Source organism: Frieseomelitta varia, unplaced genomic scaffold (genome assembly GCF_011392965.1).
Source record: "Frieseomelitta varia isolate USP_RPSP 00005682 unplaced genomic scaffold, Fvar_1.2 scaffold_886, whole genome shotgun sequence".
Classification (NCBI taxonomy): domain Eukaryota; kingdom Metazoa; phylum Arthropoda; class Insecta; order Hymenoptera; family Apidae; genus Frieseomelitta; species Frieseomelitta varia.
In genome coordinates, this window is record NW_025110685.1 from 990,723 (window position 1) to 1,005,039 (window position 14,317).

General features: G+C 35.8%; 2 protein-coding genes across 2 annotated transcripts in view; one reads left to right on the plus strand and one right to left on the minus strand.

The window, feature by feature from the left end:
* The first annotated feature begins 8,290 nt into the window (after nucleotides 1-8,290).
* Nucleotides 8,291-14,317, plus strand: part of LOC122537103 (calmodulin-like) — a 78,610-nt gene continuing 72,583 nt past the window's right edge. The window contains exon 1 of the mRNA XM_043670054.1: nucleotides 8,291-8,565. The gene's annotated coding sequence lies outside the window, so the exon portion shown is untranslated. The remainder of the gene's footprint in view (nucleotides 8,566-14,317) is intronic.
* LOC122537099 (protein PF14_0175-like) lies at nucleotides 11,121-14,299 on the minus strand. The gene is made up of 5 exons (XM_043670047.1): nucleotides 14,111-14,299; nucleotides 11,811-14,005; nucleotides 11,574-11,669; nucleotides 11,421-11,508; nucleotides 11,121-11,339 (listed from the first exon to the last, which is right to left on the minus strand). The coding sequence occupies exons 1-5, from the start codon at nucleotides 14,184-14,186 to the stop codon at nucleotides 11,200-11,202; spliced, it is 2,595 nt and encodes an 864-aa protein (XP_043525982.1). The 5' UTR covers nucleotides 14,187-14,299; the 3' UTR covers nucleotides 11,121-11,199.

Here is a 14,317-nt window from a genome sequence, read left to right on the forward strand (position 1 = left end):
TTTTTCTTCCTTTTCCTTAATTTCCCAATAATCGAACGATAATTCTCGATCTTCGCTTTCGAGGTGCTCGGATCATCTCGCGAGATTCTTCAAACGTTCTTTCTTCCGGGCTCGTCTGCGTCGGAATTCTCGAGCACAGAGCACAAGCCTTCTCTCGTTTAGTTTATTTTCTTCTCTTTATTTGTTTGCAACAGCTTCGAGAAGAGGGGGGGGGGAGAATATTTCCCAAGGGGATCATTTACGATGAAAAAGCAAAGAAAGAAAGAGATGGGAAGAGGAAAAAAAGAGAGGGGGCGAACGTTGCAGAAGAAAAACTCTTCAGCAACTTCGAATTTCAAGCGAAAGGCGACGAAAAGTTTTACGAGCGGCACAGGCGGTCCTGCTGGCTAGCTGGTTTGAATTGCATCAATTAAAAAAAGCCGTTCCGCAAAAATTCCATAACGCGACGGGTGGAGGGCTGCGTCAAATGTCCCTGCACGTTCGCCCGCTTTCCATTTCTACCGGCCAGTAAAACCTTTTCATTCTTTTCGCACCTCTTTTTCGTTGCATCGTCGATAACGATTACCATTCCCCGCGATTTAATTTAGCATTTCGTTTGCCGAAATCACGGCAAATATATCTTTCTTTACGGCTCGCGGTGCGATTTAATTTTTCAATGAATGTGCAAAATTCACGGCGTTGAAAAGCCATCAGTTTTGGCGACTTATCGTGAAATGATACAGCGACAGGAAATATGTCCAGAAATATTTCGAATGAATATAAATACGACTTGCAACAGCGTGAGAATCTCCGTTTTTCGATCGCTCGGAATATTTCCGGAAATATTCCACGTTGGCGAAAAGAAGCGAGAAGAATACTATTCTACGAGAAAGCAATAGTACACCTGTAATAGTACGCGTAGGAACGGCACTCAAAGTATGCGAACTATGTTCTCATAATACTTTGTCCGGTCTGAGAGGAATATATGAAAATATACAACAAGGGTCGATGGCGCCAAGGGTGAGACCTACTGACAGGGACGCGACGGTTAAAAGGATTTTTTTCTAACAAAACAGTGCATTTATTTCTTTCATTTTCGTGAATCTCTGTTGGAATGAAATTGAAGAATGAAAATTGGTCTGGTGCCAGAACTGCCTGTAACGCGCCGTTTGAAGTATTCCTAACCCCACCTTTCATCTGCCCTTCAAAAAAAGAAGGAAAAAGAAAACAGAAAATTACATTATATCGGGAAACTTCAACGAGGATGTTGAAAGGCTTCGGCATAAGCCAAGTTGAAACCCGTGAAAACTCGCGCCTAAAAAGAATTCGTTACCCTCCTCGTCGGAACGACGTTTGTTCGGCGTTAATTTAATTTGAAAACCCGCACGGTTTAACTCGAATTTTAAACAGAAGTTTGCAAACTGTATCGCTGATACCGAGGATTCTGACTCTCAACTTCCGATGGACGCGATTGTCTGGACGACGACTTGAAAAAGTCTCGAGTTTCAATGGATTCCGATAATCGTTCTCGTCGTCTTGCGATAAAAAAAAAAAAAAGAAAAAAAAGAAAAAGGGGAAAGAGGAAGAAGGAAAAAAACGAACGGACGATAAACAGATCTTATCGCATTAAATTGGGAGGGAGAGGAGGTACGGCGAGGTACTAATCGGCTACGATTTTTCCCAAAAAGACAGTGGAAAAAGGACGATTCTTTGGGGAGTTCTCGAATGAATCGAGCAATCTTCGAGTCTTTTGTTTTCGAGATCTGCCACTTGTAAATATAATTACCCCACGGCTCCTCTTGGTCGTTCTGCCAACCCTACCCCGGCTGGTACTTCCACCTGGCCCATCCCATCGTCTCTAATTTGATTCCGCGGTTGTTTTCACCCACCTTCGCCGCCTCCTCTCCTCTGTTCTGGGCTTCGCTCATGCATTGTCTCTTGTCTCTTCATTCAAATTACCCTCCGCTTTCCCATTCTCGCGCCGTTACAACCTCGCTCTCCTCCCTCGTTCCTCTCCTCGTCCCTGGCCAGACCCCCACCGTTTTCACCCTTATTGTTGCGGTTTTATTGAATCCGCTGTGCATTGTCTGCGCGCGAGCGAGACGCGGCCGTTGTTCAAAGAAAATTGGCGCGCAGTTCGAAATACGCGGATATATTCGTCTTTCAGCGCGCTTACCCTGTGCGGTCCGATGAAATCGAGTTTCACGGGTGCGTAAGTACGGTCAAAAGGTACACTACGCCGGCTACTCTGTTATTGTACCACCGTGTGCTTTTTTTTCGCCTGCGTGGCCGCGCACGTGCCTCTGATTTTTTTTTTCTTTTTTTCTTTTTTCGGCAGTTGTCAAATCGTAAAATCGTTATCCCGGGAAAATGGCACGGGAAGAACAGTAGGATGCCTCGGACGTGTGCTCCAGACCGGCACTTAAACCCGTTTTCGGTATATAAATTGGTCGTACGCGGAGCAGTACAGAGACATCGTCGATCGTTCCTACGACGCGGATGGAATCGCTGTAAATACGAACGGCGTTGTTTCATCTCGCTCGTCTCGATCGAACCGCCCCTGCCAACCGCCACTGTCTCGTTCTAATATTATACCCCGGCATTGTCTCGTTTCCTCGAATGTATAAATATGTAAGAAAGTGGAGTTCGTGACCGGACTGCGTTGCACGAGCGAGGAAATGCTCGCCGGGAAGAAATCTGTGCTGTATTGGGGGTGAGGGAGGGGAGAGGGGACTAGCACCGTGAAATGTTCAAGGGGGAGAGCCAAACAACGTTTACATATCAAGAATCAAACAGAAAACCCCGGGCAAAGTGTCAACACGCGAAGACGGATAGCCTTTATTTATTCTACCATTACTTCCGCGTGTACATTTTATGGAAAACGCTAAAACCATGAGCCCGTGATACTCGATAAAAGATACGCAAATATTTTCCAATAAGTTTCGAGTGCATGTCGATAGGTCGTTTCGAATGTTTCATCGAACAAAATCGCTGTCGACAAACAACGGAAGACGGGGGCAGCGCGGGGAGGGCGGGGGCTGTAGGTATGATGGAAAAAAGGGGTGCTTAATAGCCGTCAGAGACGCGATTGTTGATTCGTGTAATGAAATCAAGAGTAATCGCGAGGGCGATGGCTTTTGTCCGGGATGCATGAATTTTCGGCGAACGACCATTAATTATTCGAAATTAAATATCCTCCGTAGGTTTTAATTAAAATGTTTACAATGTCGCCCATCCAGATTACCGGCGGCATTTTATGACGTCGATATATTAAAAAGGTGCGGATTCATTCATCACGACTGGATCGGCGGCTGCCCGTACAACTTCCAACGAAACATCGTCCTGTGCTGTATCGAATAAAACATCGAGGGAATGGCGGCCATGAAGAAGATGAAAAAAAAAAAATAGAGGCGAAAGCGCAAGACGACTGATATATTATGTCCGATCTATGTGGAATTATTAACGAATCAGCTTGAACGAATCACACGACTCGTTGATCGTCAATTTCCAAATCCAATAATGCAATTATGACGCGTCTCGATAATATTCGTGTAATTAAAATTCCCTCCAGCACCGAGAACCGTACCTCCGCTACCATGTTCCCTGACTCTTGTGAGCAAACGATTCTTGTTTGTTTTGCAAACAAAGGGTTTCTCGTAAGGGTTGGAGAGACTTCGAGCAGAGAGAAAGAAAGAGAGGATGGTGAAGGAGGGTGAAAGTGAAGTACGGAGGAGCGAGGGGAAGAAAGAAGGAGGGGTGGAAAGTGAAAAGGGGGTGCTGGAAAATAGGGGTAGAATTATTACATCTTTTGTTCGAAGGCTCGAACCGCCCCATTTGCGGAATTGCGGATCGCGATCCAGCCGCGATTGCGACCGCTGAATACCACAGGGTCGGCATGGCTTTTGTTAGTTTTGACTAATTTCCGCCAGGTAATCTGCTTCAATTCGAATTTCCTCAACCATAATAGCGCGTTACATAGGAATTTGGTAAAATTGTCTATGCGATATCTACATTCCCAATTAGTTTACGGTCCGCTGCGGTGAATAATACATCCTCTTTTTTTCTTCGTCGATTTATTCACGGACGATTAGCCGCGGATTATTTCATTCGAGTAAATTTGTTCGAACAAAGAGCTGCGTTCTTGAATTTTTAGAAAGTACGCGAGAACAGAGTATACGATGATCGTAAAATTTTAATCCCTATGCGACACGACGTGCACCATCGACAAAACCCAGCCCTTGAGCAAGTTTAATTCTTGTGGGTCCCATCGGTGACTTTATCGCGAGAAATTGCCATGGTCCGGAAACCGTCGTTACAGCATCGTTACCGTAAGAACTTACTGCGAGCATTGTTACGGCTAATGTTACCGAACTTGGTTAACTTTCAGTTTTACCGTCGATTCGGATTAAGAATTTATGGTAACAGCCGACTCTTCGGTTTATTCCCCGCCGCCGAAGAACCGAGAAAACATTTTCAAGAGACACTTTAATTACGCTCCCGGTACTGTTGAATGTTTATCTTTATGGAAACTAGATTTGAGTAACGATATCGACGTATCGCGAGCTAGAAATTCAACGAAATTTAACAGCAAAATTGCAATGCTCGAAGAAACGAATATTCAGAAAATAAGCGATTCAAGACTGCGGTTGGAACTCAATGCATGCTGGCTTAGAGCCTGTTCTCGTTGCGTATAATTCGATCCACGTATCGTATCGTCTTACCGTCGATTCAATAAATCAGATGACCGGCTTGGATGCAACGTCGACGTTGAAGAAACCGAGTAATCTAGTCTCGTAGGAAACCGAACATACTGGTCTCATGTATCATCTACTTGCTGGATCGGCACTTTCACCGCCAGTCAATTACATTAACGAAGAAACACAGGGTGACAAGCGAGCAAGAAGAGCCAGACCAACTTGGAAACTTATAACTCCACCCTTGATAACTTGTTATTTTTGCTTCGTCCAACTGGTTTCCACAATAGCGCACTCGTGGTGTGATGTTTCACGAGTTTCTCGACATGGAACCGACTAACTTCTGCTAATAACGGCGAAACATTAATTTCATCCGATCGGACTCAACAGAGTTAAATAACAAAAGACGATGAAGTACGATAAAGAACGACTGCTTCTTGCAGGACGGAGGAGTCTGTTCTTGCTCAATTCAGAGATCTCGAGGAAGATCCTCAAAGACATTCAAATTCTCGTTCCATGACGGCAATAGAGGACTATTTTAACCCTTCTTCCTTGCCCCGTATAATCTTTCCCTGTGGTGGGCTCTCTCTTGGCGGTCGGTATAATCGCACCACACCGGTATTCCCGCGGGAGTCGTTGCTCTCGACACGATTCCACCAAAGGATGAAACGACGAAAAGTTTAATGAGCCCGCCTACCACGTGTCCTCGGTCAGTAGAATTGCCTTTCCCTGCTCTTAAAGACCTTGATTTCGGACATTCTTATAATCAAGTTGCAAACGAAGATACTCGATATCACTAGACGATTCGACGAAGAGGATATCATCTTTCTTTTTAACATATTCCTTTTATGTATCAGAATATCCGATTTCTTCACACAGTATAACCACAATTGTAGGATAAATTGGAAACATAGCTTCTTTCTCATAGTCATTTTCCGATTTATTATTCTTGTCGGTTAAACTAAACAGATTCCTACAATGTACAATTTTTTAACAAAAGCGAACGTATTAAGCGAAAATGTAAGTTTTGCATTTTCACTTTCACGGAAGATTATTATGAACACGAATGTACATACACGACAAATATCGAGGTTCATCGTGTTTGTGTACAAAATACCCGTTGATTATTACCTATTCTATTCCATTATATTCAATAAACAATAAATTAAATCGCAACCCGTAACTATGGCAATACGTGACAATCTAATTAAATCCATTTTAAACAATATCTGTGATAAAGGTCCCATATAGAGCAGACGTATTGATTGTACAGCACTCGGCAAGTTTTACGAGTGTTTTACAGCATTTCGAAACATAAACGCGACTGAGCACTAATGGACCAACTTAAATATGTAAGAGAAGCCTGCCCACCGGGTAGCGGGTAACAATAAACTAACACTTAAGAAGACGTGCTTCAAGGCACAATGCAAAGTCACACTCTTCGCGCTAACGATCTCACCTCCAAGTTTCAAGCTTCGAGCTGCTTGTGTCACCGTCTCTCTGGAGACTGCTTTAACTGGTGCGGAACGGAAGAAACGCGAAAGAGCAGCGAGATATCGACAAATATTTAACAAAATGCACTAACTAGAAACAAAATAAGAATAATTCTAAAAATAATGAATCGATCTTTTGAGAGTGAAATAATATCTCGCATTGCATCGAGATTCCCTAAATAGAAGGAACAGACGACACCCGGTGTATCGTAAAAGCTAACAATGATGGAAATGTTAGTTTTTAAAGTCGCGTAGGGTGCCGTTAACGTTCCGAGTCTCTCCCGTTCGTGACGCTAAAAGTTGCTGTCCCCTTGTTGCTCGTCGCTTTTCTTAACACCTCGCATTTATAGGCCTTCGTGAGCTATAATTCCTTTTTTCCTTCGCACATTGTTTGATATAAGAGAAGAAAAATGCGTGTTCCTATTCGCCTAGTTTGCGGCAAATTATATGATTTGCCATTATAATGCATATTGAAGTAATTCTTCGCAATAACTACTTTTACTCAGACTGGCACTACTTCCTTATCGATATTTAATGCGAAAAATCTAAATTAAAAAGAGGTTATCGACGACCGATTTTTAGAAATAAATTTGAATAATTTCTTTCGAATGTTAAATAACATAAACGGTTAAATGGAATTTCTATTCGTATTCGACGATTCAAAACGGAATCAAGCTTTCCGTCCGTGCATCCTTAAATTTGGCCGTCGTACCTTTCGATCGCGACGGCCGATAACGGTGGTCATTATAAATTTAAGCGCTTTTAACAAAAGCCACGTTAGCTCACAGCCGTTTCGCACGCAAGCGGCACTTTGCATGCCGCATTCCGGACGACTTGCCACCCTTGTTTGAACTGGCGAACTGGTGTTGCGCTCAAAGTCCGAATGCATAATTAATCGGGTTATCAATTAAAGGAACGCCGCCGATTCGTGACTGTTTCGTACGATCGAATCATTGTTATACGTCGATATTTGATCGTGATACTGAAAATAGAGGCGAGATTCGTGTATTTTCGCGGTAACGAGCTTTTCAATCATAATCGATTCGACCCAGATTCAATTTTTACTTAATGATGAATTAATAATAGGATATAGGCACTCTTTATTTTTTCACTTTTTTTATATAAAAGTATTTAATCGGATATTTTGTAATTATTTCCCACGGATTGATAATATTCGATTGTTCAATATTCCATTATTAACATCAAACAATCGAACATTTTTGAGAAAAATTCGACTAACATCTGTGTAGACAAGATCTCCGATTATTTTGAAGCTTTAATTACTTTACGTCTTTGAATCGATTTATGCTCTGTACAAAGATACAGACGATCGATCAACTGAATTCTCATTGGTGGAACGGCATAGAAGCCTGTAAACTCTGTTTGAAACCGGCGAACTCAATCATTCTCTCTGTTCTACGACACGGCAAGGACCAACACGGTCTGTGTAAATACAGGGTACCACGTGCACTTTACTCGATATTTAATGGGAATGCCAAATCCTTCCGGTGCATTTTCGATTAGCACGAAGAGAAATGAATTACGCGATCCTTTCGTGAAGTATTCGCAACATTAGGAATAATCGATAAAAGACAGCTTTTGTAAAACTATACTGCAGTATATATGAAGAAGATATCAAATAAGTAGATAGACAGTAAGAGAGAATGTTTAATACCGTACATGATATATTGTAAATAATTTAATAGCATTAATTTGTTTCAACTTACCAAACTGTACGGCCATTTTGTCGAGAAATCTTCAAGTGAAAAGTACGAAAAACGTAAAATAGATGATAATCACATTTATACCAAATACAATACAACTTAAATATGAATTACGATATATTATTATTAAAATATATATATTATAAAAAGTGTTAAACAATAAATGTCACGCAATTACTTTAATTTCGAAATCGTATATATCAACACGACGCGCACGTTTCAAATCGTTATTTTAAACTGGAAAATTTCTCTAGCGCTGATGGCGCGCTCTATGAACTAGTAGCAAAATTAACCAAGCCTTACTGTTACACGGTAAGCAATGCTCAATTATCATTGACTGAGAAGCTCAACAAATAAAAACAATCTAGTTTGATCATCATTGTTGCCACTCATGTTTCATACTTTGCTTATGACAAATTAGTTTGAACAGTTTAAGCGCCGTAAAATTATCGTGTTTGAATTGATTCGACTTTTGTCGTTTGAAGTTTTAATAAATAATAATCGTTATCGACGTTACAAGTGCGAGTAAAAAATTTGTTATCTTCAGTTTTTCTGATAAATAAAAGATATAGTGGGACATTTTGAACAGTACATGCAAGAAAGAAAAATGAGCGAGACCATGGAATTTTTATGTGCTTCGGCATTCATCACACATGTCATCCTTATCAATAAGAGGTAAACCAACAAACGATAAACTAGCCCTCATTCATGATACCGTTCTTGTTACAGTTATGTATATAATCTGTAAAGATATAACTTTTACATCCTTGCTCATTCTACGATGTAGTTACATATATATATGGATACATATATCGATGTATAATGTACGAGTTAATGCGCAAATTCTAAGAAATTAATCGTTTCCCGCGAATCAATTATGTGTATAACAGTCATATATTTCCGCGAATCAATTATCTGTAAAAACAGTATATTTTCAGACTTTTGATAATTTAATGATGATTTAATAAAGTTTTAGAGAAAAGACAAGATATTCTGTTGAATCTTTATTATACTTCACATAATAAAGGTAACAGTTTTATTAAAAGCATATATTCATAAAAGATATATGTATACATTTGTAGAATATAACGGAAATAATGTTTAATACTTTTATTACATGTTATAATAGTTGTCCATATAATACTATTATTTAGTTTTTGCAATCAAATTTTGCAATATTAATGGCAACGATAGTAGGAAAAGCATAAATAGATAATGATGTCTAAAGTTGCAACCTCCATTGTCGGTGTTGATCAACTTATTAGCGTCCTGTCTGGAATTTAGCACTTACAGGTCTTGCAATTACACTGTCCGCCAGATTTGCAAGTGCATTTGTCTGCGAAATAAAATACAAAAATAATATTAATGTAAAATATTTAATAATGATTTCTCAACAACAAAGATTATAACAAACAATTTTCGTCATATTTTGAGTCAAAAATTTTCGAACAAAATTTTGTGGAAATAAAACATATTTCATGGACTGTAAACTTCAGCTATAGGATGAATTGAAGTTAACAATAGTCAGTTAAGCGGTCATTGTCCGAGTTTACAAAAAACAGAGATACAGTTTTAATGGAGAGCTATTACCACATTCTTTCAAAGAAATATTCGTATTTTGTTGAAAGAAGGTGAAATCAATAAGTGAATGTAATCCTTTTTTGCACATCGTTTGAAAATTAATATTAAAAATTTTAGAAATAATGTAAACTAAAATTTATTACCTCCGCATCCAGAATCGCAGCACTTGCATTTGTCGCCACATTGACATTGTTGGCATTTATCTGCAATAAAAAATAACATTTTATTTATTAAACAAAGTAACAAATGTATATATAAGTGTCACAGACCATTTTAATGAGGAAATTTACGTTCACTATCGGTAAATTGGTCAAACTCATCAATTGAGCGTTGCCCGTAATAACATTTGATGAATAAATTATATTATTACTTCCTGTATAAACCAATAAAGCTGACCGCATGTTATAAGGATTCCAAGAAAATTCCGCGCAATTCTAGAAATTTTTCGCATAAAACAAACTGCTTTGATATTGCAAAATTTTAAAGAATGGTTAAAAACAAAAACTTGGTTGCATTAAAAAACAGATCAAGTACAAAAAAATTGGTAATAATTATAAGTAAAAAAACATTATAAATGAATAAGTTACAAATATACATGTAGTAAAATATTAAAAATGCATATCGAAAGTATTAATAACATATTAGTAAAGTATCAGTAAACTCAAATACAAGTGATAGAAGTAAACTCAAATACAAGTACTAGAATTACCAAAAATTTCACATTTAGTGAATTACGTGCATCATAATTGCATGAGATTATCATGTTACATGAAGAAATAATTTCTTAGAAATAGAAATAATTCTTACCTGAGCACTTGTCGCAACCTGGTCCCGGCATTTTCGTTTCAAAGTAGTTGCTTCGAATAGCTTGAAAGCTGAATGATCACTTGTCAGTTCCGGCGTATTCGTTCGAATTTATCGATCATCTCCTACCATCAGCGCTCTTATACTAACGCATCTTTACGGCGTGTGCAACTAGCGACGTGTGGCATGCGTGCCATGCGCAAATCAGGAGTGTATTAATTCACGCTAGTTCCTTGTGTTAAACTTGTGAACTCATATATTTTTATAAGTTTTGTATATTTTTGTATCATATTTGCAACTGTTACCTTCCTCAAAAATGTTAATAGTTAGTGCTATTTAATTCCATGTATATTGAAGTTTTTCATCATACCTTATATAACAGTATATTGTAATATAAATTTTACAATTGATTAGTAAAAAGAACAGAGAACTTTAAACTATGATAATTCTATTGTTAGAAATAAATACAATTTTAATTTTAAACGCTATTAAATAGAATTACTCATAGGGGGATAGACAAATACAATTTACGTCCCTGAACTAGTGCAGCACGAGACCAATGAGTAACTTTTGCACGTTACACAACAGTGAGAGATAAGAATGCTACTACAATAGAGTTCATTCTAGAAATTTTATGCGAAGAATGGTGCAATGATTTGCAATTAGAGTAATGAAAATTGAATGAATAAATGAATTTCTTTCTATTCTTTCATCGAACTCTATTAGGAAATATAATTAAGGAAATTTATATTTTTACACGATAATAGAAAATAGAAATTCATTAAAAACGTCTTTGAAATGTATAAACAATTTGAAATTAAACGAGATTATATTTTATTGCCTTTTACCAATGCTTAAATTACTTATAATAAAATGTGAAATATATTTTATTGTAAATAAAAATTTAAATATTTTTAAATAAATTTAAATATTTTTCTTGTTTATAAAATTCGTTTTTCTGGCTGCTGCTTCAATATGTATGGATTCATCTTCTGGTTCATAATTAATTTTATATATTCCATTATCTGTGGAACTTTTTTTTCTTTGTACTGAATTTATTCGGCCTGAAAATATTTTTTAAATACATAAACGCGAATTAAAAAGAATAAGCACTTAGATTCTTCTGTAATCAGATATAATAATACCTTCATGTCGGATGACAACTTTACTTTGAGCAGTTTCAAGTAATTTCCCGACACGGGTTCCTTGCTTAGATGAATTATTTTGTTTTATCTATAAATATGTATAATGAATTAATATATTTCCAAAATAGAAAAACAGTATATAAAAATACGTACTACTTTAACTTGAGAAGGAAGTTTATATGAAACCTTAGGAAGTACAAAATGTGTTTTAGGTGTAGTCTCATTCTCTGATGTTTTTATTGCATGTGCCTTATGAAAAAATACAAAATTAAAAATTATCAATAATTTTATAAATTAATATTTTTATTAATAAATTAATATATAATATTAATAAATAATAAATATATTATTTATTAATATGATAAATAAATTTAGGTACATTATATTTACCTGCCCTTTATTTGTGTTTATTTTAGGAGATAAATTAATCTTGAGAGATGTTGTCCTTTGAATTTTATTTATGTCTTTTGGTGTAATATCTTGTCTTGAATTTCTATTTGCTAATGCTTTAACATCCTGTTTTACAGGTGTAAGTAATAAGTGATCTGTTTTAGCACGTACGTTTTTTATAAGTTGCATATCTGTACCTCTTATATACATACCCACTGGTGACATTATAGTATTATAATTCAACCGATATAAGCCTTCTGCATGTGGACTTTTTAAAATGTGTCTTACCTTCGTATCCTTTACAGGACTGTTCATATCAGGAAAATATGTTTTCTTTTTACAATTATTATTTGAGGGAATCTTTCCTGGTGTCACGAAAAGTTTTGATCTTGTACTTTCTTTTTTCTGTTCATTTTCTATATTTTGTTTCTTTGCCAATGGTGAATTTACATTTGGACTTACAAAATATTTTCTTCTATTTGTTTTTTTAATATTTACACTTTCTTTTCTGGAAATCTTAGTTTCTTCGTGCCTTAGATTAGAGTTCTCAGGTGTTTTTAAATTACTTTCAGTTATAGGAGAATTTTGAAGTACCTTTAAAAGAGGTTTATGTTTTTCTAAATATGTTTGATAGTTTTTGCAAGATACTAGAGTTTGCAAAAATTTAGTTTCATCATTTAATAAATTGGACTCATTGTCATTGGCAAAAATTCTCATTGTTTTTTGTATCTCTGTTATTTCAGGATCTGCATTAATTTCTGTGATAATTCTTGCTGTATTAAAACATCTCCTCCTTTTTTCTGCTATATCTTGCATAAGTGTTTTTTCTAATTCATCTGGATCTAACATTCCACAATTATTTGTAAACTTATTAGGTATTACTTTATCTGAATCAGATTTTTGATTTATTCTTTTATTTTTTTTCATAGAATATGAAATATCATTAAACAAACTATCTTTTGATTTATCATGTAATTCTTCCAACTGGGAGGAATTAAATTCTGATTTGTTTTTAGGTAGTTCATTAGACGTATTTAATGATGCCATCTGTTGCTCACATATATTTTGGATTTCACTCATACTTAATAAAGAAGACGTTGATGAACTTTTACGTAAAGGTGTAGAGTATTCTTGTTCTTTGGGAAATAATTTATTACATTGATCTTCCCAATGTTCAAAAGATGCACTACTTACATTATCTACATTATCAATACTCTTATTAGAATTACATTTTGATATTTTAGCCAAAAATCTTCTTTTAATTACATCTGTACCAGAAATAGGAGTAACAGGTACAGATGTATTTATAGGAGAACACAATTTTTCACTTTTTATGTGAATAGATTTATTACATGCAGGGCTTATAGAAATTTGTGAATATGGAGGCGTAGGCAGTGGAGATGGAGCCCATTCAGGAGCAGTTTCATCTTCTATAAATTTACACATTTTTTTAAATTCTGTTGTTAATCTGCTCAAATCTATTGCAGATGTATTGTTTGTATTATCATCATCATGTATAACAGATTCTTCAATGATGGTTAAGAGTTTCTCAGTAAAATTTTCTGGTGACTGTACAAATTTATCAGACAAACGTTTTAAAATTTGTTGTGTCTGTGAAACTTCTTGTACTTGATTAAAGTAATTATCTAATGAACAAAGCATTGTCTCAAATTTGTTTGTTTCAATATCCACATGTTTATCTTCATAATTTCTATAAAGTATTTCTTTATTTATATCTGTACAGCTAATGGAAGAAACAAGTTGTGGTAATTTTCTGCTAGGTGTATTATCTAAAATTGACCTTGCATTTAATATATTATTATTTACATTGGAATTCGTATTAGATTGTGACACAGCAATTTGTTTTTGAATTGGACTTAATAATTTATTAGATATATTATTTAAAGAATCCTGAGGATTATTATTTTCTTTAGTATCATCCACTTTATTACATAACTGTCCAATTTGAAATAAGTCAATGCGCTTATTTAAATCTGGTGCAACATGACTATTTGAAGATGACGTACATAAAATTGATGGATTCTGTACACAAGAATACTTTGAAGAGCTGCCAGCTAAAATAATGGAATCTCTATTGTTGCAAGTAATATCGTTAGATATACTTTTATTTTTAATTTCAATTAAACTGTCCTGAGACATTGAAGAAAATGTATCGGAATCAATATCAGAATATTCTGAAAAAAAGCAATTTTATTGTTAGATGAAAAATTAATATGTATATTAATATCACAATCAAAATTAATATATAGACTAATTGATTGAGACTAAGAAACAATCACCTGCATTATCTGTTTTCTTACGAAAATTACTTATCGAATCCATGAAATTATTAGCTCGTCTTCGACATTGGCTCATTTTTATACTAGTATTAATATTTTGATATTACATTCAATTGTACACTTGTAATTAATTTTTTGACACAGCACTACATAATATCAAATAGTCTGTTGGAAACGTTACAAACTACTAAAATTAAAACGTTTTGA